Below are 24862 nucleotides of genomic sequence, written 5' to 3'. Positions count from 1 at the left end.
ACTTACCGTGGCAGGGGCTGGAAATGGTCATAGGGCATCACCTCCTTGAAGCCATCACTGTGAAGAAAAGTGCCCCATCAGCTATTGCACCCAAGGATGCGGTTTTTATTTTAACAACATAGTAAAAGAATCACATCCTATAAAATGACAGTGTGCACTCCAATAGTTTCTTCTGGCATCTCTCTGTCTGGGCTGTGCTGGTGGGGACTGGCTGTAAATTGTGGAGGGTACCTCTCTGGGCAGGGGTCCATGTTGCATTCCTTTAGCTTGGGCTTGGGCTTGGTGTTCTCAGGGTAACTCTCACAGTGGTGCTCGGGCAGGACTTTATGGGAGCGGATGTCCACGCAGTCAGCAGAGTTGAGCTGGTAGCCTGGCGTTCACAACATGTCATTGAGAGTTAGGTGTAGGACAAGAAGAAGCACAAATCAAATTATAAGGTTCCATCTACGTTCTGAGTAGTTCTGAGATATTGAGCTTTAAAGTCTTAGAATTCCATAGAGTTATACTGATAAATGGAACAAACCTCTTTAGATATAATGTCCAAAAATGCATAACTACAAGAAACACCTCACCTCATCTTCTTAAGGTGTCACAGAATAAGAATATGTCAATAGATATAATAAGAATAGTCAGATAGAACCTTATAATTTTAAGGGGACAAAATATTAACACTGAATGGTGTCACCCTCAAATATGTGCTATATAAAATACTATAAAACTGAGTCATTTTTTGGGCAAGTGCAATTTTCTCAGGGGAAGTGCTTTTTTGAGAAGTACCCACCACCTCCGCAGGTCACTGAACAGGGGAAGAAGTCTGTCTCTCTCCACTGATAGCGAATGGGCTGGTAGGACATAAACTGCAGCATGGTGTCTCTCGGAGCCGCATACTTCACCTGCAGACAGGGCAGACTGTTTAAGCGCCATCAATCTCTCTCAGTGTGGCCGCCCTGGATGCTTCACTGTCCTTGTGTACACAGCATTCAATCAAAAACACAGTTGTTTGGACAGACCTCGATGCCAACCCAAACCACTGTTATCCTTCGCGACAACATTCAGGCTCCATGTAATCAAACACTGGACACAGTCGTTTTTTAATGTGGTTCCATCCAAATTAATAATTTCAACATCAATAATGGCATTACTCAAAGATGAGAAACAAGGCCGTTCCCATAAGCCAATGACGTTTTCAAAGCCAATAGCGTTTGAAGTTAGAGGACATGTGGAGCGGTTTCTTGGCTAAAACAGGCCGGTCCAAATCCTAAATGCCATGACATCACTTGTTCCACACAAAAGACGGCATCTTGCGTCTGCCGTCAGATATCCAGCGGTCTTAACCTGCTCATAATGATGCTTGCTGAGGCCGTGGCGGCGTGCATGGGGCTCTAATTTGCTGCAGAAGTGCGTCATCTTAAATTAGCACAATCCTGTGATGACACCGACGGCTTGCCAGGGATATTTATTCTGCGCGCTTGTGTGGCCATAAGTGCTTTGAAATTGCTTGGGAGTTCATACATGTATGTACTCTGTGAGAGTATAGAGTTACATAAAAAGCCTGTGTAGCAGAAACGGGAACATATCACAAACATATTTACAGCACGGAGAATTGATGCACTGAACAGCAACGAGAGCAAAGTTATTGAGAGGCTGCAAAACACACTGCCTGTGCTGTGCCATATTTTAAAGAAGGAGCTCTTGGCTCAATAACAGATGGGTCTAAAACTAAACAGCCTTGTCAGGGCCTGGAAATAAATGCTGCAAATATTGTTTAAAATACTGCCATACATTTTCCATTCCATGGTATGCCTTTTATTTCGCTCGCTTGGCCTACCTCCTCCCAGCCCTTCCCACTCTTCGTGCAGTTGAAATATGCCCCTCCACCTGTTGGAGCCCGTGGCTAGCACTCACTTTGATGGTGAAGTCGGCTGCCAGGGGCCCGGGGCTGCGCAGCGTCTGCCTGTCTGGGCCGCGCTGGAACTCCACGGTAGTGTTTCCCAGGACATGCCATCCCGGAACGCTCAGGACCTGCTCCTCCCGCCTCCCCTGGACTGTCTGCGCCTCCACAACTGAAACACACAGAGAGGGGGGGTTAAAGGGGTTGAGGGAAGAGGGGTCAGCATCCAGCCTGGTGACCAGGTCCCTAGTGAAAATGAAAGAGCCACATATCTTTCTTTTCAAGGAAAATGCTACATCAGCATCTGGTGATAGCATTCATTAGGAAAAAGCCAAAAGGAATGTCCACATGAAGAAATAAGTGTAGCTTTAACATTCATATTAAAGGTTTATATTTATTAATGCTGAAAGCTTAAGCATATTCTGTCAAACAATCCACGGACAAGCTTCACAAACATATTTTGTGCACATTTGTGTTTTAGGCTTAGTGAGATCATAAATTAAGCGTGTTTTGAAAAAATATTTTTTAACAGCATGAAACCAACATGTCATTGTGTATCCGAGTCATTTTCTGTTTGCAAACCGCTGTGCTAAAATGAATAACAGAGTGAACTGTTCGAGAGATTCATTAACATTCCAAAAAATCTGCAGTCTTCCCAGTATTAATCACTGGAGAATCAACAAGGGAGTGTTATGAATTAGCACGACCAAACATGCAAATAAAAACATTTAGCTGCCTGAAGGTGATGTTGCATAAACCTTGCATGTGGCAATCATTCAAAATGAGAAGTGTCACTGGACAAAATAAATATAAAACTAATTGAATACTCCAAAAATAATCACCTTCAGCTGTGTGGTTACACATCGATGGACATTTTTCCTGTCACATTTAAAGTTTGTTTAGCTTTCCTTTCCCTCACATGTGTGATTCTGAGATAAACAGTTTTGCTGACGAAGACTATCAAACCGTTCCCAGAAAACATAGCTCCCATTAAAATGATAGAGTGACTAACATTTCAACAAGTGCATGTTATGTTTTCAAAATGGCTGGGAGTGCACAGTAATTTCAGAAACTATGTTACAATTTGGAATTTCACAACTTGAACCAATTAAGACATGTTGTATGCTGCCATGCCATGCAAAAAGCCATTCATAATTCAAATGGCTGCGAAGTAACTCCATTAAGGCTGGTCTAAGGGGAAATATGATTATATATTTTCTTAATAGCTTCTGAAAATATTTAGTTTTTGCAGAGTTCATGAACTTATGTCCACAGTACTGGAAAAGGGAAAAATACCCGTTTTCTTTAGTTTTTTGTGGGGTTTTTACCCGCTTCAAAATTTCATACAATACTCTTCTGCTCTAACATATGGCTTGTCTCTTTATTATCTGGTATAGCAATTTTAAGGTCACTCAAAATCCAACCTTTTTTCAGAACACTTGACAAGACAAACATCCCATAGATCGCCTGGAGCACATTAGTATAGTAGTAAAGTATATATAGTATATATACTTTTTTGATCCCGTGAAGGAAATTTGGTCTCTGCATTTAACCCAATCGGTTGAATTAGTAAAACACAAACAGCACACAGTGAACACACAGTGAGGTGAAGCACACACTAATCCCGGCGCAGTGAGCTGCCTGCTACAACGGCGGCGCTTGGGGAGCAGTGAGGGGTTGGGTGCCTTGCTCAAGGGCACTTCAGCCGCGGCCCACTGGTCGGGGCTCGAACCGGCAACCCTCCGGTTACTAGTCCAGAGTGCTAACCAGTGGCCCACGGCTGCGTCATTAAAAGTGACGGCTGCCACCAGCGGTGTGGACAGACGGTCCCATGTGAGCAAGACGCTGAGGGGCGTCAGTCTGCTCAACACGTGGGTCTCCCGGACGGGCGCAGGGCGGTCACTGGAGCCCATCTCTCATCTCTCCTGACAGGACGCCCCCAATATAGACCCTTACCCCTCACCCCCTCATCCCCTCCCCTGTCCTCAGTCTCAGTTCTGGGCCTCTGCTCTGAGACGGCGAGCCGTTTCCAGCAGCCGCAAGGAGCTCTGTGCAAAGACTGCACAGCGAGGGCTTCCTCTATAAATCAGGATGGCAGCCTACCTGCCAAGCTCCCCACCGCATGTCAGACGGAGGAGCGGACGGAGAGTGAGCCTGAGCGAAAGTGACCGAGGAGGGAGTGAGCGCGGGGCCGGCCGGCGCGACACAAAAGGACGGACTGTGGAACAGAACAAAGGTGGCGGTGGCGACGGTGGGAGAGCGCAAGTGAGAGGAAGAGAGCCCGTGCAGTCAGGCGCTATTTATGTCCGGGCTTTAACCTCATTTAATGACGGCTTTGTTTGTCTTGCAAGTGATCCTTTCCTGAAAAAGAGATCTGTACCTGAGAATTTACTGCCGCTCTAACGCAGAGGAAAAGCCATTCAGCTCTAATAGGAGCCGAATGTTAAACGACATTGTCAGGACCACTTAAAAACTCGGGCCTCTCCAAAAATACATCTTACCCAGATACGCAGGGGTGGGGGGGAGGGTCTGGGGAAACACACGAGGATCTATCTCTCACACGTATTTCACATGATTTAATAAAGAGGAAACTATTCTCCAAGTGAGCCATGGTGGAAAGCAGTGATGTGCTTTCAGCATGGTGAACTTTTCACCCCAGGGGGGGGTTTCTGCATCCACGGGCTCAGCACAGGTTGATTTTTTCAGGGTTAACTGAGGGGCTGACTGCTCACGGTCTCCGCTTGGATAGCTGATATTTTCGAGGCAAGGCGGGGGTTGAGTGAAAGGTGGTGATGGCGGGGGAGTTCTACTCACTGATGACATCAGGTCCCTTGGCTGTAATCCTCAGGTTCCGGCTTCCTAGAGGAATTTCAATGACGGTCTTGACAGCTGTAAATTGAAGCACAAACAAGAGAGAGACCTTAGGTGATGATGCACACACTTCCTGACTGTTACTCGCCACGCCGAACTAAAAACCTCTGTCACCAATGTGAGAAAAGGGGGAAAAAAGGTCCTCTTCAAATGTTTAAAGGCATTTCCCTTTATTCACATGTCCATATCTGCATAAGATGCTAACAGCGGCTGCTAAGAGTACTCATTGTGATTTTTTTATACTGTATATCTATCTGTGAGGAGCATTTGGGTAAATGAAGGAGTGGGGCAGCAAAGGCGGCCAAAGGCAGATAAAGAAAACAGGGTCCAGAGTTTCAACTCGAGAGGGCCATTTGGGTCAAGCTACAGACTAGGCGCCTGTGTGTGTTTGTGTGTGTTTGTGTGTGTGTGTGTGTGTGTGTGTGTGTGTGTGTGTGTGTGTGTGTGTGTGATATATCACATTCCTCAAGGGCCAGTGGTGCATTACTGGGCTTGGCTCTTGAACAGTAAGGATCCTGAAGTGGTGCTCGAGGGGTGACTGGCAGGTGATATAACTTGATATGAATAGTATAAGCAGCTCGTAACGCTCCTGCTAATGGTGCTTCTTATGTGGCCACCCAACACAACTGACGCTCCCATCCACCCCCTCCCAACTCAAACACTCACACAAACATACACACACATACACACAGACAACCCTAAAGCAAGGCCGACCTGACAGATTCATGGACTACAGAAGGTCAGGGAATGGTCATAGTCTAGAGTACGATAGCAGGACAGTCTTTCTCTTTCTTTCTTTTTCTTTCTTTCTTTCTTTCTTTCTCTTTCTCTCTTGCACACACACACACACACACACACACACACTGGGGCATGCAGCATGCTGAAATTAAAAATTGCTTTTGGAGTGCTTGTCTCACGCTTGAGCGGCTCTCGGAGCTGTGAGCCAAGTGAGGGGAGTGCGGTGTTGGCTGTCTGCAGAGCGGCCTTTAGGCCCAGGGAGCAGCAGACTAATTGTGATCTCTCCGCTCTCGTCTCAGACGCTCGGATGCGAGGCAGAGGGCGCGGCGTGCCAGGAATGCTGGAGCGGAACGCAGAGCGCTGTGGCTTCGCTCAGCCTCCCCGCACCTAAAACGCATCTCAGCCACCATCCAGCCGCATCCTCAACCAACCCCGCCACCCCTACTACCCCACACCCTGACCCCCCACCCACCGACAGGCCCAGGCGCAGAAACACACTGAAGTCTGTCTGACTTAGGATGGTCCTTGCCAGCACTCAACCCGTTTTAAACCCGGCTGATCCACCCAGTTGCCAAGAGGATAAGGCTTTTAGAGTGTTCTTGTGTTTCGTCCCCTCGCCCCCCACCAAAAGACATCCGTTAGCGTGATGGACCACATAACTCTTCCTTTCCCAGGATACGAGGTGACAAGCGAGTAGGGTTTGTTTAATGAAGCATTTTGGAGGCTTTTTGGAAAGTTGGCCGTTTTCCACCCCACCCGAGAAACAGTCCTGGATTTCGTTCTGGAGTCGGACAGCAGAGCGAGGTCCAGAGTGGATGTAGGATTAGCCATGCCTATTTTCTGTTTTGTTTTAAAGAGAAGCCTCTCTGGAAATTTATGAAGCAAACATAATTTGGAGAAGATGCATGTCAGAGCTGCAACACATCAAGCTGTCCCTCAGCATGTGTGCGACTCGTCCTGGTTCATCTTTTCCTCATTTGGAGTGTAATTGATTTAGCACCTGAGACAAGACAGCAAAAATTTTACAGGGCATCTGCACACAATAAGGCTGCATTCTGGTTAATCATCCCAGATGTATTTTAAACAGCAGTGCAAAGTATGTAACATCACATCTTTTTCCGGATACTTTAAACGGATGAGTCAAAACAACTGATGGGTCAACCCAACTGGGACTATGGCGAGGCTATTGAAGCACATATGCAAAATGTATCAATTAAATTTTAAAATATGACTCACCCTGCTATAAAACTCACAGAAATATGTTGCTAGCCTAGGACTATAATAAAAACTATAGATTTGAGCAAAGGACCACTGGAATCCATATGTTGTGGATAATGTATAGTCTCTACGTCAATCTAGAGAAATAAATCCAGACAGGACGAACAGAACTGTAATGCACAGCTTATTATATGATTTTCTTGCCAAAGCGATAAAAGACTTTTCTACAAAATATGTCTTTTTTATGATTCTGTTGCTGTTTCCTGGCTTCTACTGAGAAAAATAGTTCTCCATGAAAACAGAACTTTCAGGTTTCAGGTGTTGCGTAGCAATGCAATACTTTCTGACATACTGTAGGTTAAAATACATTTCCATTACTGTACAGTATGTGATTGAAGAATGACATGGAAGATGTGAATCACTAGTACAAAATCTGTTTGCAGTGGCATTAGTCATTACTCATTTTGATATCATTCATATAATTTATTTCATACGATATCAGACTCACTGAGATCACTATTTTAATTCTATGGAGCTTTCTGAAGAGCCATACAATAAACTGTAATAGTCCTTACAGCAATACTGTGAGATGACTGATGATTGGAGCTTATATAATGTGTTGTTAGTCGCTTTACAGGAAGAAACCATCCAAACAGGCAGAATCAGTGGACTGGCCCGTCTGAAACAGAGAGGCCCTCTCTAGTATGCCCCTTGGAATAGTGTAGCCAGTCACAGATCAGTTGACATTTACGATGCGGAGGCGCTGCCATTATTTTCAAACTGGTTCAGTCCATGGAAAAGAAGAGGCCATGTCCAAATGCAACTGATGTCCAACTACATTCCTATCCTATGCCAGGTTGGATTTGTGAAGCTGGCCGACTTGAGTTACAGCAGGAATTTAAACAAAGATGGCATTGGTGGAAGGAGGAAACAAAAAAAGAAAGGAGGTTTCAGAGTTGAACAATTCTGTTTAGGTTTGCGGGGCTAAACCTGCTTCCTCTGTCCTACTTTGCTTGTGCTTTGTGTTTGTAAACAAGGCTTGCGATGTGCGTTATTCTCGGCTTAGACATATGCTATGCAGAGGATGGCGTGGGCTGACACATCCTTGAAAAACAAGATGCTTAAATCTGCATATCATGTCCTCTTTCAACCTTTTGTATTTGTGGATTTTTATCGAGGCAATCAACAAAAAGAAAAGCTTAAAATAAGATTAACTCTGTGAAAAGTTTAATGCTAATTATTTATAATTTTGCTTTTATGAGCATGGAAAATGCAATCTAATAGAATATTCAACTGCAGCCTGCATATTTATGCACTTTCACATTCTACCTGCAGTTAATAAATGAAAATTTGTTGTGCCCTGTTCACCAAGGCAATTTCTTTGACAACCTTATCCGTTAATCCAAAGAGGTGAAAAAAAATCTTCAAGATGGAGTCCATTAGTCATGGCTGTCTTCAGTTCTCTTATTATACAGTACCTGCTGAAGTCAGGGAATTGTGCGAGAAGAAAAGCTTTATAGGTCAGGGACTGTTCAGATCTAGACTTGCCGACTCACCCCTAATAGAAGCAGAGAGCGATGGGCCTGCGGTTGCCTATTTAGACAAGTGGAGCTGAGATTTTAAGATTTGAGATTTTGAGATTTGCCACTGAGAAGAGATACCTCTGGGCTCTAGATATGGCTGGAAGCAGCACCATCCGTGTGGTTTACGCAGAATATTTTAGTACAAGGCGAGAGGTTTATAGAAAGGTTGAGTGTTAACGCTATTTTCCGATGCATGAGGGCCCTACAGTACTTCTCCCTCTGAATATGGGCAGAGTCTTTCAACAATTAAGTCGAGTTGGAAGGGGGCCAGCGTCTATGGTGCCCCCCAAAAAATAATTACTTTTGGAAACGTATTCGGCAAAATCTTGGGATTTATGAGTGCAATGAAAGAAGTGAGACTCCAGTTTTAAGCTCGTCAGCTGTCACCGACAAAATAGTCTTTCCAAACAGAGAGGAGAAATGCCACATAATTAGTTTTTACACTGATCATAATTGGGCTGATACGAGAGGAAATTAGCTGTGAGTTCACTTCAGGGCTTACTTTTCCATGCAGCCGTGGAGCAAACCCTGGAGGCAGGCGTGATTAATGGATACTAGAACACAAAACGCAAAGACGCCGGAGGAAAACAAAAGTCAACTATAAACCCTCGGTCCTGTGCTGCATGTCCTCTTTCTCGTTCCCTCTCTTTCTTTCCATCTCTGTCTCCCTTTCTTGCAGCCGGTATGTAGGGCTCCTCCACTCCTGACAGGAATGGGCCGGAACTGCCAGCAGCTCATTAGGAGGTTTACTGCATATTAATAACGAGAAGGGCAAGAAAGCAACCAGGAATCCGGACTATCATCCAGAAAAATAACAGCCTGGAGAGCGCGGCCTATCTGATTACCGGAGTTACATGCGGCCGCCTGGTGCCAGCTCTGCTATGGGACTTAAAGGAAGCCGGCATGTCATCACTGCACACGGTGAATTATTAGGTAGGTGGCCTTTATTAGAGTGAGCGTAACGTGCTTGGATTGAGTTACTCCGAGATTTGGTTAAACAGGCTCTTAAAGTGAATGGCATGATGCTGTGAAAATGCCTGCGACTGCCACTCTGAAACAAAAGTTCTAGTCTTTCTTCGTCTTTGAGCGCTTTGTTCCATGGGGAATTTGGATGAGGTAAATGACTGGCGCGCAACTGCCAGCCACAGACGCACCGATGCTGGAGAGTCTGGGGCTCTCCAAAAACAATATAAAGTTCTATTTCCACTATATAACATTTGAGCACATCCCCATTTACAGGTTGGCACTGAGGCAGACTTATGCATATACCACTGCAAGTGCATTTAGAGCTAGTATTTTAGCTATCATAGATGGTGTGAGTGCAGAAAACCAGCAGGTCACCTAATTATTATAGGTGTGCCTCACAAGGGAAGAAATACAATTAGGCAGTCGCACCCTCTTGTACAATGTTCTTGTTCATAGTAACGACAATAATACTAAAACGAGGCCTTAAATTCAAAACCCATTAAATGGAATATTGTAGTGTTTTACTTTAGGACCAACAGGACACATTACAATTTGGCAACAAACTTTAAGCACTCAATGATTTTTTTTCCCTTTTCCAAATGTAACTTACATCATGAAACTATTTATAAAATCATTTATAAAAAGCAACAGTAAATCATGTGTGAATGTTGAACCCACATAAATCCCAGACCAATAAACAAAAGATGTCTGCACAGACAGAGACTGCTTCACAAAAAAAAAAAAATCATATTTGGAGTTCTTGAGGAGCATCCAGTACCGCATGGCACCGGTAACCTCTGAAAACGAGACCAAGGATGTTCGCTCTCGGAATGCTAACTGTGTGCGCTGGCAGTCTGACTGCTGGAGACATGTCCTTCATTAGGCAGCTGTGGAGAGGGCCTTGCCGGGCCCTGGAGATGTTCTGGGAAACGCTGAAGGTCTTTTTGAAGCAGCCCTCCCCCTGACCTGGAGCAGCGCTGTCAGGCCTTCAAAACTTGAGTACAGTAACAAATAGTTACCAGATAAATACAAAGCGCCCCAAAGTCAATACCACGGAGCTTTCTGTGGCTTTGTGCAAAAATGAAAACAGTCATGTCCAAACCATCATGGTTCTTGAGAAATCTGGATGGACTTAATTTTTTAAAACAATTTACAAACTTCAAATGCTCCTACAAGAACTGTTGCAATTATGCTCCGAGTTTAGTGCCTCGGACAAATACTCCAAGTACTTTTTTTTAAAAGTGCACTGCACAAAGAATAAAACTGATGGCGGCCAAAAGGAATTTTTATCTACGCATTAACTTTTATGATCAAAACTGCATTGAAAAAAAAACAAAACAAAGCATTTTGCTCAGTGTGAGTGTTCACAGGACAGCCCAGTCTGTATGCAGCCCAGGCCAGATGGAATGCAGAGGGGCTTGTGTTCACAGTGCTGCTGCGGGCCATGGCAATAACAGTGTGGCTATGGCCAAGCAACGGAGTCTGTCTACAAAGGCCCTGACAGCCTAAACAGGTGCCAAAAGGCCAGCAAGTGGGTGCTGTGTGTGTGGAAGGAGCAGTGAAGAGAGTGGGTCGCTACCAGCGTGGGGGTGATACGGTGTACCTACGTTCGTCCGGTGAGACGTGCGACAGGGTCTGGCCTCGGACCAGCCGGCAGGTGGATCCGTCGCCGGCGCAGACTCCGCAGTTGTCCTCCTTGGCGTTGCTCCCAAGCTGTCGATCACATCCCACCTCCTGCCAACAGCAACAGAGAGGGAAGAGGGGGTGGTGGGAATCGCACTGACACAGCACACAAACACTCCGGGTTTTTTTTTTCTTTCAGGAATTCTGCTTGTTTTCCGATCTCTCTTGCTCGCCGCTCCTTCACCAGCACACAATGTCATACAAATGTGCCCAGGCTGGTGAGAGACTACATACAGTACATAGCCTCATTCTGTCAGAATGAGGAACCGAGTGAGGAGCCGGTCTCCAGACTCATCCATCAAAGACAATATCATTGCACGACTCTTTTCCGGCACACCTCCGGCAGGCAGGCAGGCAGACACGCAGGCAGGCAAGCACAGCGCAGATGTGAGCCAAGGAGTGCCTCATGCCAAACTGCATGATAGTAATGTTGATGTATTAAGAGTCTGACAGAAACAATACTATTATGTCTCTTTTTGGTCTACAAAATTTACTATGCAAGTACAAATTTTTACCAAAAAATAGGAATAGTTATGTGCGAATAAGATGTGACTACATACTGTAGCTGGCTGCATGATTTTAACATGTATGCCTCTATAATGACATCTTTTACTCCTGCCCATAAAGTTTGTGTGATATAATTCTGCACTCATGCATTAACCTTTCATTTCTCTCGGCTATGTACTTGGGGAAAATCTCCATCGCAATGGCAGAGCTAAAATGGAAGTGGGACGGAAAAGCAGCTGCCAAGTGAAAAGCTCAGCAGGGAAAACAAAGGCACTGCATTCCCTGGGACGGAGACAGCCGCTAAAGGCTTTTCCCACTCGCCTGCCGCTGCACCTGTTTTCAAGCTATGGCCAGGTATGGGGCTGTTCCACTGATGTGGGAGTGGAATGTCTGCCCGCTTACTGTGCTTTAGATCATACTTAGTTTTATTCATCTCTCTCTCTCTCTCTCTCTCTCTCGCTTCCTTTCTTCTGAATGATATCCCTGGAGAGTATCTACAGAGGCACCTGTGATTCAATTCATTCAGCAAGGATTTAACCCATTTTTTCGAGGGGTGGGGTGGGGGGAGGGTGGGGGTGGTGGGTAGTGAACGCACCTCCGCCTCTCCCCATCTCACTCGGCTTGCACGGTATACTGCTGTGCGCTTCCCCCAGAATCTGCCACCTACGGGAGGAATGCGGCCAAGATTCACAGCAGAACGTCAAGGTTAAAAAAACAGCACACACTTCCCAATGCCATGGGAAAGGCAGCCAGCAAAAACAAACAGCCTAGCAATAACCGGTAGCTCCGGTAAACAGGCACATGTAAACAGTCAGGGATCATTTAGGGCCATTATCCTAATGACCTGGGACTCTGGTCGAATTAGACACAGCACAATGCAACCAGAGAGAGAGAGCTGGTATGACATGGCACTGGGCAAAATTACCATTCAAATTTCGGGATTTTGATATTCTACCTCTGTTCCGGAACTGAGAGGCCGGGTCACAGCGAAAATGACCCTCGCCACTGCATGGAATTATGAGATTAGGATTACAGTGGGACAATACGGTGGATTGTTTTATGACAAACACAGGTCAAGGCCAATGAAGAGGGAAAGTCACTACTTGATGTGGTGATCCTTGAGTCAAAAAGTATCAGTGACATGATAATAGCCCATAGACATGAGCAGAGGGCCGATCCCCCTAATTATGAAGTGGTGGTTGGCCTTCCGAAAGCATGTATTTGTATTGGAAATTCATGTCAAAACCCTGACAACCTTCCAATGAAAGAGGAAGAGTAATTATCCTCCCATTCCAGGAAGCAGTAGCAGCAGCCCTTTTGTGAATGCTGGGCCTTGTGCGTGTATCGCTGCTGAAGCTGGAGTCATGGTCAGCTGGAAACCCAACCCAGACTGGGCATCGGCCCGCCTAACCTTCCCTCCGCCCCACCCCGAGCCCAGTCCAGTCCAGCCGGCTCCTTGGCCCCCTCTCTCTCTAAGGAATGCAGGACCCCTTCAGGGAGTTGGACTGGCACACACACACACACACACACACACACACACACACACATGTGTGCTTGCACGAGTGCACACACACAGACACACACACACAGACCTAGAGCAGTGCATGCGTGTGTTACCATGCAGCACACACACACACACACACACACACACACACACACACACACACACACACACACACACACACATACAGACACAAACACAGACACAGACACACACAAATGTATGTGCCTGAATGCATGCACACACACACACACACACAAACACACACACACACACACTCTGCTCGGGTCAGACTGCTTTCACCGCTGATGCCTGCCCGCCTCAGCACTTCCAGATCTCAAGACCGCACTGCACCCGAGACCACCCCAATCACCAAAAGCACTGATATCTAAATAAGCGCGGGCTGATGGAGAGCTTCATCTGTCTAGTGCACAGGAGTTGGCAGGGCGCACACATTCATTCCTCTGCAGTGGAGCTGCTTCCAGCAGGGCAGACTGCACTAAATATAGGCTCCGGGGGCTTTGGATGGGTGACACTGACTGGAGGAATTTTTCCATGTTTAAGATTATTATTTCATTATCTTCTCATTTTTAGGTGCATGGTTTCTCCCAGGCTGGCTACTGCGGATTGTTCGGTTATGTCCAAGGAGAACATCTTGGACGGGGGAGCAGAAGGCCCTGGTGTGTACAGTAAGTGCCGCTCGTGGGCCTCGGGTTTAATAGAGATTGATAGCATGACACGGGAAGATGACTTCAGGGACTGGAGCTGGCGTTCAAGGAGGATAAACGCTTTCACACACACACACACACACACACACACACACACAGACACGCTCTTAACCAGACAGCACAAAACTATACTGTATATTCACACTCCCCAGTGGTGAAGTGTGTGTGTATGTGTGTGTGTGTATGTGTGTGTGTGTGTGTGTGTGTGTGTGTGTGTGTGTGTGTGTGTGTGTGTGTGTGTGTGTGTGTGGAATATTGGCACATGAAAATAAGGGATCTACTGTGTGAATCACACATTGAGATATTTATAGAGAACCTTATCACCTCATCATTACAGTACAATGAATTACTACGTGATGCACAATACCTATTTTCACTCCAGCTAGCAATGTTCTGCATCCACTGCATTACCTGGCAGATCCCGCTGATGCACATGTCGAAAGAGTCCGTTCGACAGCGTGTGCCGTCAAGAACCTTGGGCGCCAGCTCCAGCACCAGGCTCTTGCCCCGCGCCTGGCACTTGAGGGCACAAGGCGCGACTGGGTCGTTGATGACGGGCACCCACTCATGAGCTTGGCCCTGGTACTTGATGTCGTTATGTGCCGAGCACTGCTGGGCTCGGAAGTCCCCTGACTCCTTTGGGCAGTCCTGCAAGAGAGAGGTAGTGGTTTGAGATGATCATTCACTGCCAGTCTTAGTTTCCCACAGCAACACAGTCCGAGCACTGTGCTTATCTAACCAAGTGTTATTAATCTTATCAAAAAATCTAGTTGGTATTGTTTGTAGCATGAAAATAATTTGACTTAATTTAAGAGTTTCGTTCATTTTAACATGTCTCATCATGAAAACAAGCAAATTTGGCTGCCAGTGCAAGCCACTTTGTCTTGATAAGACGCCTTAAAATCAGTCAAACTCTTATTAAATTAAGTCAAAATGATCTTACAAGAGAGCGCTAGGTAAGTGTCTTTATACTAAAAACAATACCAACTAGATCTTAATGTAAGATTTAACATAACATTTTATTTTGTGCACTGTGCCCAAATGAATGAGTCGGCAGAGATGGGACAGTTCCAAAACAGCGAGCGTCTGTCACTCAAACTCTCGTTTGGGCATCTGGATATCTCACAGATGGCAATCTTAATCAGTGCTCCACTGTCCATGGCAGGGCCTTTAAACTTTTGCTTCTAATCAATGGGCCGCAATCAACCGCGGAGGCCCCACATGCCTTTTTGACGAAGCTCAAGTGGCCTTGATTGAGACAAGGCCTTATACGATAGAGTAATTCATAATGACATATCTTCATCTCTGGGTCAATCATGGAATAAACAGAAATTGGCTTAACTCAAAAGCAAACCCCATCAATGCCAATTCAGTGCTGTGTGGGGGGAAAAGAAATATCTCACTAGCACTGAGTCCATCTTCTTGACTGAATTGTTATAAATATTATGCTGGGAAGCTTTCCCACACGCTTTGATGGAAATCATGGTTGGTCTACAATAAAACCAGATGAAACCACTTCAAGGGTACAAAAGCACATCGCCCTTTGATTAAAATAGCGTGAGAGTGACAGCGGACCTCTTGCTCCTCGAAATAGACCCCGTGCAAATAAGGGTGGTCAGTTATACAATGGTGGATGACATTAGTGGGGCAGTTTCCCTTTCTATTCATTTAGAGTGCAGGCAAATGGTGCAGATTTGCCATATGGTAACCCACAGAGTTGTAAAAATAGCCTCGGAAAATGGGCTGCTCCTCTCATCACAGTACATGTTCTAATATAAAATGAACTATAACTACAGCCTATAGCCAGACATCCAGGGCATATGTGATAAAGGTTTGCTGAACTTACCATATTGCTGCACGTTCTGTACCGGATATTTCTGCCTTCACAGTTTCTGTAATAGAGGTGGGAATAAAAAATGGTGTCAGCGTTCACAAAGCCTCCAGCAGTTTCTCCTGAGTGTCTTTTCATCAGATTTCCCTCACAGGACTCCATTTATCAGGTTAACACATCACTGGGGCTCAGACATTGGAAGTGTGATACCCGTTCCATAAACTGTCAGTGCTCAGGCCTTTCCTGCTACCCACTAGAGTAGACTGTGTGAAATGTGGCCTGCAACATCTATTCACAGCAAGATGGCTACCTACCAGCCCTTGGTAATAATAAGCAGAACCACAAGAGAAGAGCAGGTACCATTGCCGTGTGAAGCTAAACCCCATGCTATGTGTCCCAGAACAAAACATCCCTTTGAGCACACACATGCACACTGGTGTGTTCGTGTCGGAAACCATACCCGGACCAGGACTCAGTAATCGTTCAGCAATCCAGCAAAGGAAAACAACTGCACGCAGCAGTGCTAGCCGGTCAACCGTTCTGGAGTAAATACATGAGTTTTGTCTTCAATTATGCAATGGGAACAGGAAGACTACACTAATGCCATTCAGCTGCCTCCAAAGTCCAAACAAGCACTGTGACAATGTAGGAATGCTTCCCAATAAATGAGGCAATTAATAGCTTCAAGATCCATAAATCATTCAAACACATGGTAAGCCAACACCACCACACAGCTTTAAGAAAACTATGATTTCAGTGGTCTTAGAAAATGTCCAAAGGCTTTCTTGGGTGTTTTTCTTTTCCTTGGGTCTCGCAGTTGTGCGTATACATCATAAAACCGATGGACGCCCCCTGGAGGGTGACTCAAGATGGAGCAAATAGGTTTTGCAACGACAAAATATTATCATATCTCATCCTATGGCGACGCGCACAGTTGTGCGACCGCAGCGACTATCCAGTGTGTGCGTTTTATGGGCGAGCGGCTCCGTTCTTGGCCACGGCCTCTGACAGATATACGTAGTGATCCCCCCTCGCTGTATGTTGCTGGAGTGGGGAATCGGAGCACTTCCAAGTAGCTGCTGTGAGGGACGTGATGTGGGGCAGTAACCAGATTACAGGGGAACTGGGCATGCTGGACTCTGGCTCCAAGAGCAACACTAGGCAAAGACATCCTCTGAATTCCCCCTTCCTGTTGTGACTAGAGCTTGTGTAAGGCTATGCGTTTTTTTTTGTTCTTTCTTTCCCAAAAAGATTAGGACGGGCTTAAAGTGCCCCTTCTATCTTGCTGCTACCCGGCTCTCCTGAAGATTAGCAGATGGTTTTCAGTGTAGGCTAAATCCCAGCACCTGTCTTCGCAACAGCTCAGTGAACATGAGCAGGTGTCTTGGCTAGAGCTTGGCTAGAGAAGCTGCATGAGTGTGTGCTATGAATCACGGTGGACCTTTTGGCTTTACAATCTCATAATCAACCGCAGAATCACTTCCAGATCTCCATAATCAGGGGAGGGAAATCAACAACTTACAATTTGACCGAGTACACAGACAGGCCTCCAAGTGCTGCCCATCACAGACAGGCCTCTAAGTGCTGCCCATCTATGGGAAACAAGCAGAGATAGAGAGTGACTGTTGTTCCCATTCATCCTTTGACATTCATGCAGGAAATGAGAAAAATGTCTTCATCCAATAGCAATAATGATAATCTTATCCCAAGGCTACTTTATCACTACTTGATACTTACAATAATCCTTGTTGCAATAAACATTTTAAATAAAAACTGCAAAGACATGATGCAACTGATAGCTACTAAGTACTGGAGTGATAAATCTGGTGCAATGAGCTCTTATCTAATGTGCTTTTAAGTGGACAGGGAGGCCTGCTGTGCGCTTTGCACAGGCACATCTGTAACTGGTAAAGAAACCTGAGACCCCCACTGTGCAAACGTCTTCACGCACAGGAAACATTCAATTGGAAAACAATGATTCCAATTTGACAGGGCCGAGCCGTAAAGACGGCCCTAATGAGACTCCACCGGTCGACGGAGCCACGGTGCCCCCCGGTTTGAGTTTCAAGCCGTAACTGGGTGCAGCGGGGCTACCAGGCGCACAATTAGCCCCGGCTAAGCTGCGCCACTCTCTTTATGTGCGTTTTATATTTGCCCAATAAAAAGCTCATTACTGCAGGCCTGGCGATCGTCCTGAGCCTTCCCCCGACGTTATCAGGCGATGCACAGAGCATGTTATTTTCAGCAGTGGAAAAGGCCATAAAAAGCCATGCCAAAGGAGAACACAAGCCAACAGAGTACAGGGGATGTGAAATTATACATGTATGGCACCAGCTTCCAGTGTTGAAAAGATAGGTGCAGCAGACGCAGTGTGTGATCCAAACACACAGTGGAATAAATGGGACTGGTGCAGAAGCCAGACTCTGGAGGATTAGCAGATGATCTGATTTATCGCCACAAGTTCACATGTTTCTGTGGAGCACTCCAGACAGAGTGGGATGTTAGTCTGACCTTGGGATCCTTCTTTGTTTTAATTTTCCTCTTCACTGTCCTCATTTTGGACTACAAGATTCCTCAACAAGGTGTGCCGGCAGCACAATGCTGTCCCCATAGCACATAAATAATATTGGTTAACACGCTTAATGCTGGTAAGCACTCGGTGACTGGAACCACTTAACATCTTATTGAGTTTCCTCTTGAAATATACAATCACATGTACACAACGCTTATTTTCTGTGGAATGAGCCACTTCCTCTATCTCTTAACTCATTATCCGATCTGCATGATGTAGCCAGATTTCGTTTTCTACATGGCCTCAGCATCTTCCTTTGGGAATACTAAGGAAGGTCCATGACTTATTTTCCATGATGTCTCCCTAATGGTGGAAATGTTTTTTTTTTTTTCCCAATGGTGGATTTGACATAAAACAGGGAGGTGCTTCTTCACATCAGAACGCATGCCAGGGACAACATCAGAATATTATGAGACACTGAGCGCTGAGTGATGGATATCTGTAAGAGTACGTATGATTATGGCAATCATGGCTAGGAGGAAAGACATCGATCAACTGAAAAGCAAACAGTAACATCAGTTATTCTACAGTGTATGAATTTCCCCTTGAGGATCAGTAAAGTATCTATCTATCTATCTATGCTTCAGTTATAATCTACATCGTACCGAGGGGAAATTAAATTTAACATTAAGTTCTGTCTGATTGCAGAATAAAAATGATAGGCATTTGAATATCTTGCAATGGACTTGTGCAGAGAGGACGTTCTTATATTTCATGTTTGATTAATTTATGAGAAAAAATTTAACCATGCTGAGAAATGATTGAATATGCTGTTTCTATGCCATTGGCATTTCTGACTTTTCATGTTACTTCAATGTCCTTTGTTAACAAGCCACAAGCCAATGTCCTTTGTTAACTAGCCATTTCTGTGTGACATTGGAGAAATTATTTTTCATTAGAGGGTACTAAACAAAACATTGAAGGCCATTTGGCCATGTCCACTCTTTTCAACTTTTCATTTTGAGATTTATTAAAAGTTTGCACCCAACCAATATATTGAAGTCTTTTCAGTGTGCTTTTGTGTGTGTGTGTGTGTGTGTGTGTGTGTGTGTGTGTGTGTGTGTGTGTGTGAGTGTGTGTGTGTGTGTGTGTGTGTTTATGTGTGAGTGTGAAAGTGAGAGGGGGGAGAGATAGAGAGGGGGAGAGAGAGAGTGGCGTGTGTGTGTGTGTGTGCGTGCATGTGTGTGTGTGTACAGAGAAAATGAGATAGAGAAAGTGTGTGGTGTGTGTGTCCATGTGTGTGTGAGGGAGAGAATGAGTAAGTGAGTGAGTGTGTGTGTGTGTGTCTGTGAGTGTGGGTGTCTATGTGCGTGTGTGTGTGTGTGTCTGTGCATCTGTAGAGAGGGATCGGCATGTTGATGAGGTAGCCGGCGCGTGACCTGACCCTCCGTTCAGACATCTGCGTAGAGAGTAGGAGGCCCCGCCTCCACAGGTGCGAGAGCACTCGCTCCAGGTGCCCCAGGCATCCCAGCCAGCATCCCTGTCCTCGTCTGACCGCGTGGTCCTGGAGGCCTGGAAGGGACACACAGAGCGGAGAGGCCCATGAACATCATCATCTTCACTTAGCTCACCGCATCCTCCCTCTCTGTCTCCCTCATCCCAACGTGACATCACTTTTCAACTATGATGAAAACAATGTGCTCTTTACGGCGTGCGTGAAACACTCAGCCAACGCTCTTTGGAAATAAGGGCGCTGAGACGCAGGACGTGTCGTCCGCCATGTGGTGATGACATTGGAAAAGTCCAAGGTTTGTTAAATTGAATTAAAAGTAGTACCTCAGTTTAATCTCTGAACATCAACATATAAAAAGTTAATAAGTGTATGAAACTGCATGAGAGGAATTTTAAACAATCTTCTGTTTCTCTTTATTTGGGATCTATCCTATGTTGAATATATCTGGCACTAATATTGCACAGAAATAGGATGGAGGTTTATTTTCATGTAAAAGGGTGAAAAGTTAATAAGTCAAAGGAGCAAGAGGTCACTTGTGCATCAGTATCACAAGTAATGTTTAGCTTGCTGTGATCTGGTTCATGGCTAAAAATAATTTGGTATGCTGTATTTAGGTTTTAGTATGTGTTGGCAGGACTTCACTCTTTTAATGGAGACATATTTTCCTTCAGTAGGGGTTCAACATTCTGTGGTACTGAAAATACATTTTGAGGCGGTAACAAATTCTTCCTTTAAATACTCTTTAAATGTAAAGCAAGATATTATTCTAAATCAGTGAAAAAGGCATTGAGGTTGTGCAAGTGCTCTCTGGAGAAACACCCAAAATGACATACATATGTTTCATTAGCACAGAAGTCCCTTTTGAAAACTTGTGATAAGGTATTGATTACCTTGGCAAGGCTGCCTGATTTTAATGCACAACATATCTGATTTCCTGACTAACTCAATTCCATGCCGGGGCCATCGGGAAACAATGCTGGAACATAGATGAAGACAATATTCACCTTTCAGACAGGATATGCATTTCTAGTGTGCAAAAAGGCATTTCTCTGTAATGACAGTCGCTTTCAAAGCCGGGTCAATGTGGCAAAGGAGAGCTTTAGTCTTTTCTCCGCATCCGCATAGTCTGGCAGAGATGACTGCATCCTCGGTATGAGAAACAGGCCATTTCCCAAGGAATACTGGCAACGTTAGACACCATTTATCGTCAAAAGTTTTGGCTTGTGTGTGTGACAAGTAGGGAAAAAGTGATCCTATTGTAAACACACAGAAAGACACACATACACCACCACCCCCTCCCCCCTTTAGAAAATGTCTGAATCATGTCACTTTTTAAAAGTTTCCTGCGTCCAAACAGCCCGCCAGACATATTGGATTTGCAACAAAAAAATCTAATTAGTCAACTAAATGGGCTTTATGGCAAGCAAGACCCATCATTCCAGGGACAGACACAAGTCGTTTAATGTAGCTATCAGCGTCTTAGTCTCAGTCAGAAAAACCTCCTCTGGTGCTAACACCTATGCTCCAGTACCAGTCATCTACACTGCAGAGCTGACATGAGGAGCTGGTTCAGAGAGAGAGGAGCCCGAAGCCCATCAATTATGCAGTAGTGTAGTAGTAGACTCTTTGTTGGATTCTTCTCACCAAATGCAAAGCAGCAGGGGGCGGAGAGGTGAGGGAAGCCTGGAAAAGGCCCCTTGGATGAACCGCGCCGCAGCAGGTTGAGCCCCCCCGAGCTAATTGGAACCCACTCCGCAGGTTTGCAGCACGACTGCAGCGCGCGTATCAGGAATACCAATCAGATGGTGATATGAAGCACTACACTGTTCAGCCACTTACAAGTCAATCCATAACAGAGGGGGGTGGGGGGATTTGGTGTGTGTGTGTGTGTGTGTGGGGGGGTGGTTCAGCCACTTTGAGCCTTCTGTACTCCAGGGGCCTGGCTGGCTTTATCTTTCCCAGGTTCTGCATATCTTCGAGCAGAACAGTCAGGCGCGAGAAACGAGGCTTTCCTGGCGCCCTCTCCCCCCAAAATAGGAAAGTTGGCCAGGCTTTTATGTGTGATGTCAGCAGCCCCTGAGATGCCAGGGAGAAAATCGGATGCTCTAGTACGCTCTATTACAGAGAACGGAGAGAGAGACATGGCACGGAGAGATGAAAGAATGAAATGGACAGAAAAGAAAAAATAAAGAAAAAGAAAGTGAGTGATGGGAATGAAGTAGCATTGAAAGCCTACCTTGGAGGGAAAGTTTTCTTTTTCTAAAAAGCTGCGTTTCTCTCTGTACTGTATGTCTGTGAATGGAAATCGATTTACTTTCAATTGTGCAGCCTGTTATTCCTGGACGTGGCTGGTGGACGGAGGCATTTCTTGCGGCCTCATCCAAATTGCTTGCACAGGAAAAACACTAATTCCTCTGACAGCATTATTTATGCTTGGTCACCAACATTAACATTAGCCGTGCTCCCTCCGCGCTTGCCTCGACTCCGTTTAATGCGGGCGCGGGAGCCTTCGGAAACCCCTGACCTTGAGCAGAACCGAGGAGGGAGTGTTGCACAAAAACGTTCCCCCTTCTCTCTCTCTCTCTCTCTCTCTCCCTCTCTCTCTCTCTCTCTCTCTCTCTCTCTCTCTCTCCACTCCTGGTACGTCGATGGAAGCCTGTGCTCTGGTGTGCCTGTGGGAGAGGTGGAGGTGCAGCCTTGCTCACACATGGCTGAGCTTCACTCAACTTCAACTTCTCTCTCTCTCTCTCTCTCTCTTTCTCTCTCTCTCTCTCGATTTGGCACTCGTCTCGAACCCGACTCTCGGGGTCCCGGCATCGGGGACGGGGCCGTTCCTCTTCGATTGCCCCGAAATCAGCTGAGCCTGACAGTAAGCAATAACCACACACCGGGGTAGACGGAGTCCCGTCCAATGATTTTTGGCCGGAGCCTTTATGTACATTCTCCCATCGAGAGTGCCGTGCGAGGCGAAAGAATCAGCTGCGTGCCCATAGACGAGTCAGCGTCGGAGCCTGTAAAAACAAAATTACATGCCCTGGGTAGAGAGCTCACTCAGCGGCCGTACCTACTGCCGCACACACACACACACATCTCCTTATTATGTTATGGGAGGTGTGTGTGCCAGAGAGTGTGGTGATGGAAGAGAGCGGGACACAGGCTACACACTCGCTCACCCCTGGGCTGAGCGTTTCAGGAAAACAAGGGCTCTTGCATCACTTATTTGTTCTGATTTTCCTGGAGGCCCCTCAAGATAAAAGGCAAAAGAGGGCTTCTGCTGCTCCCTGCTCTCTGCTCTGTGTTGTCAAACTGCACTGGAGTTTACATGACACCATAATTGCTGACAGGAATGATACCATTGTGGTTGAACGTGTCGAAGAACATTTGTGCTTTTGAATGTGTCGAGAAAATATGTGCACTTGCATGTCAATGTTTACGTGCACATACAAGACCTTCGTGTGTTTGCGTGCAAGCTTCAGAGTATGTGTGTGTGTGTGTGTGTGTGTGTGTGTGTGTGTGTGTGTGTGTGTGTGTGTGTGTGTGTGTGTGTGTGTGTGTGTGTGAGCGCGAGAGGAGAGAAAGGGAGTGCGTGGGTGAGTGCATTTGCGTGTGTCCGGCCGGGTGCGAGTGCATTTCTGCTCCTTAATTCCATAACTTGGACGGCCGTCAGGGAAACCCGACACCCACCGCTACAGCCTGCTAGTTATAAAAGCCTGTTAATACCTGCCAATGAAAATAGGCCTGCAGCAGTGGACGCTGCTACGATTTCGCCTGGTTAGCCTCTCCTCTCGACAGCGGAAGCCCAGGGAGCTGACGAACGCCATGTCTCCCCCGCTGGGTGGAGTCACTTCCAGACTCCAGTCTGCTGTCTCGCGATGTGACTAACCACATCATCCAGGTGCCAGGGCGGCGCCCCCCCACTGAACTCAATCCATCCGCGCTGTCACTCAGAGCCTGTCTCTCTTATCACCCTCCACTCTTAGTTCAGCATCCAGGGGCTCCTGCTGCAGTGCACCTCCGCGCCTGTTTTTGTTGTTACAACGCACATGGCTTAGAGAAGAACCGAAGGCTGTTCTCGTGATAAAAATGAGGCATTTTCTGTGTGTGTGTGTGTGTGTGTGTGTGTGTGTGTGTGTGTGTGTGTGTGAGAGAGAGAGAGACAGAGTATGTGTGTGTGTGTGTGTGTGTGTGTTGTGCTCACGTTAATGCGGGCCTGTCTGGGGTTGATTCATAAGGCTGTCTGGCCATGTGCAGGGGCTCATTAGATGTCATTAGACTCATTCCCTGCGTGATTGCAACTGAGCCGAGTCCCCCTTGGCCAGGTCAGGGACCGTCTGCAATGTGCACGGACGACACCAAAACGAGCACAGGCACACAAGCAGCCACTCTGAGCACAAAGAGACAGTTATGCCCCGCAAATGCGTAGTATTGGTGATTAATTGAGGCGTGTGTACGCCCGGGTGTGGCAGGGACTATTGCATGGAGTTGAAACTCCGGGTAAACATTAGGAAAATAAGGCGCGCTGCTTTCAACACCACGGCCTGATGCGTACCATACACACACATTAAAAGGCCATGAGGAACCAAGCGAGACGGGCTGGTGGTGTTGCGTCAACGCAAATTATTCTGCACCCAATCCTCGGCAATCTCAGGGCACAAGCGCAGGACCTGCACACTATATAAAAATCATGTGTTGCGGCACGTCCAACACCCTTTCAGCGGCTGGCTCTCTCTCTGTCCGTGAGGTAAAAACCGAAGGAGCAGGGCGCCTGTGGAGCCAAAGCAAGGGCCATGTAAAGACGTGTGAGTCACAAAACCCACAATCCTCATGAGAACCCATTACAGAGACACTCGGGGAGCACAGTGAAAATTTGAGAGAGAGAGAGAGAGAGAGAGAAGGAATCAGAGGCTATTCCCTTCGGTGACAGACACCAGCAGGCTGTTTTCTGTCACAACGGGGCACCCTCAAATAAGAGTGTAATTACCCTTAAGAGAGGACTTCGGAGAGCTGTTCCTTTAGTGCTAAATTGGCCTTCCTCGATTCTTTTTTTCTGGCAAAATGTGTCAGGCTACTTTTTTTTTTCTTTTTCAGGTCAGGACGTGCCACCAAAGGTTCAGACTTTACACTTTAACTGCCTGGGTTTCGTATTCTATAAAGCAATCTGAACAGGGGAAAATACTCAACGACAGGTCTTTCATAATTAATGCACAATTAACAAGCCTCTCACTTCAGTTGTAATCATCTGCGGTTATGTGAAAAACAGAATAAAGCAGCGCACAATAAGACAACAAAATAAGTACCGCACACGCATTAAAATTACTAT

General features: G+C 46.1%; 1 protein-coding gene across 2 annotated transcripts in view; it reads right to left on the bottom strand.

Moving 5' to 3' along the window:
• The window catches only part of adamtsl3 (ADAMTS-like 3), a 106324-nt gene that overhangs the window by 35471 nt on the left and 45991 nt on the right, over positions 1 to 24862 (bottom strand). For both annotated transcript variants that reach the window (XM_048262925.1, XM_048262926.1), the window contains exons 4-12: positions 19474 to 19601; positions 15533 to 15578; positions 14098 to 14334; positions 10875 to 11001; positions 4706 to 4780; positions 1906 to 2063; positions 782 to 893; positions 232 to 370; positions 7 to 57 (exon numbers count right to left, since the gene is read on the bottom strand). In XM_048262925.1, the coding sequence (XP_048118882.1) occupies positions 7 to 57; positions 232 to 370; positions 782 to 893; positions 1906 to 2063; positions 4706 to 4780; positions 10875 to 11001; positions 14098 to 14334; positions 15533 to 15578; positions 19474 to 19601 (1073 nt within the window). The remainder of the gene's footprint in view (positions 1 to 6; positions 58 to 231; positions 371 to 781; positions 894 to 1905; positions 2064 to 4705; positions 4781 to 10874; positions 11002 to 14097; positions 14335 to 15532; positions 15579 to 19473; positions 19602 to 24862) is intronic.

Source organism: Alosa alosa, chromosome 14 (genome assembly GCF_017589495.1).
Source record: "Alosa alosa isolate M-15738 ecotype Scorff River chromosome 14, AALO_Geno_1.1, whole genome shotgun sequence".
Taxonomy (NCBI): domain Eukaryota; kingdom Metazoa; phylum Chordata; class Actinopteri; order Clupeiformes; family Clupeidae; genus Alosa; species Alosa alosa.
Note: the sequence above shows the minus strand (reverse complement) of the source record. Positions and strands in the feature narration are given on the sequence as shown.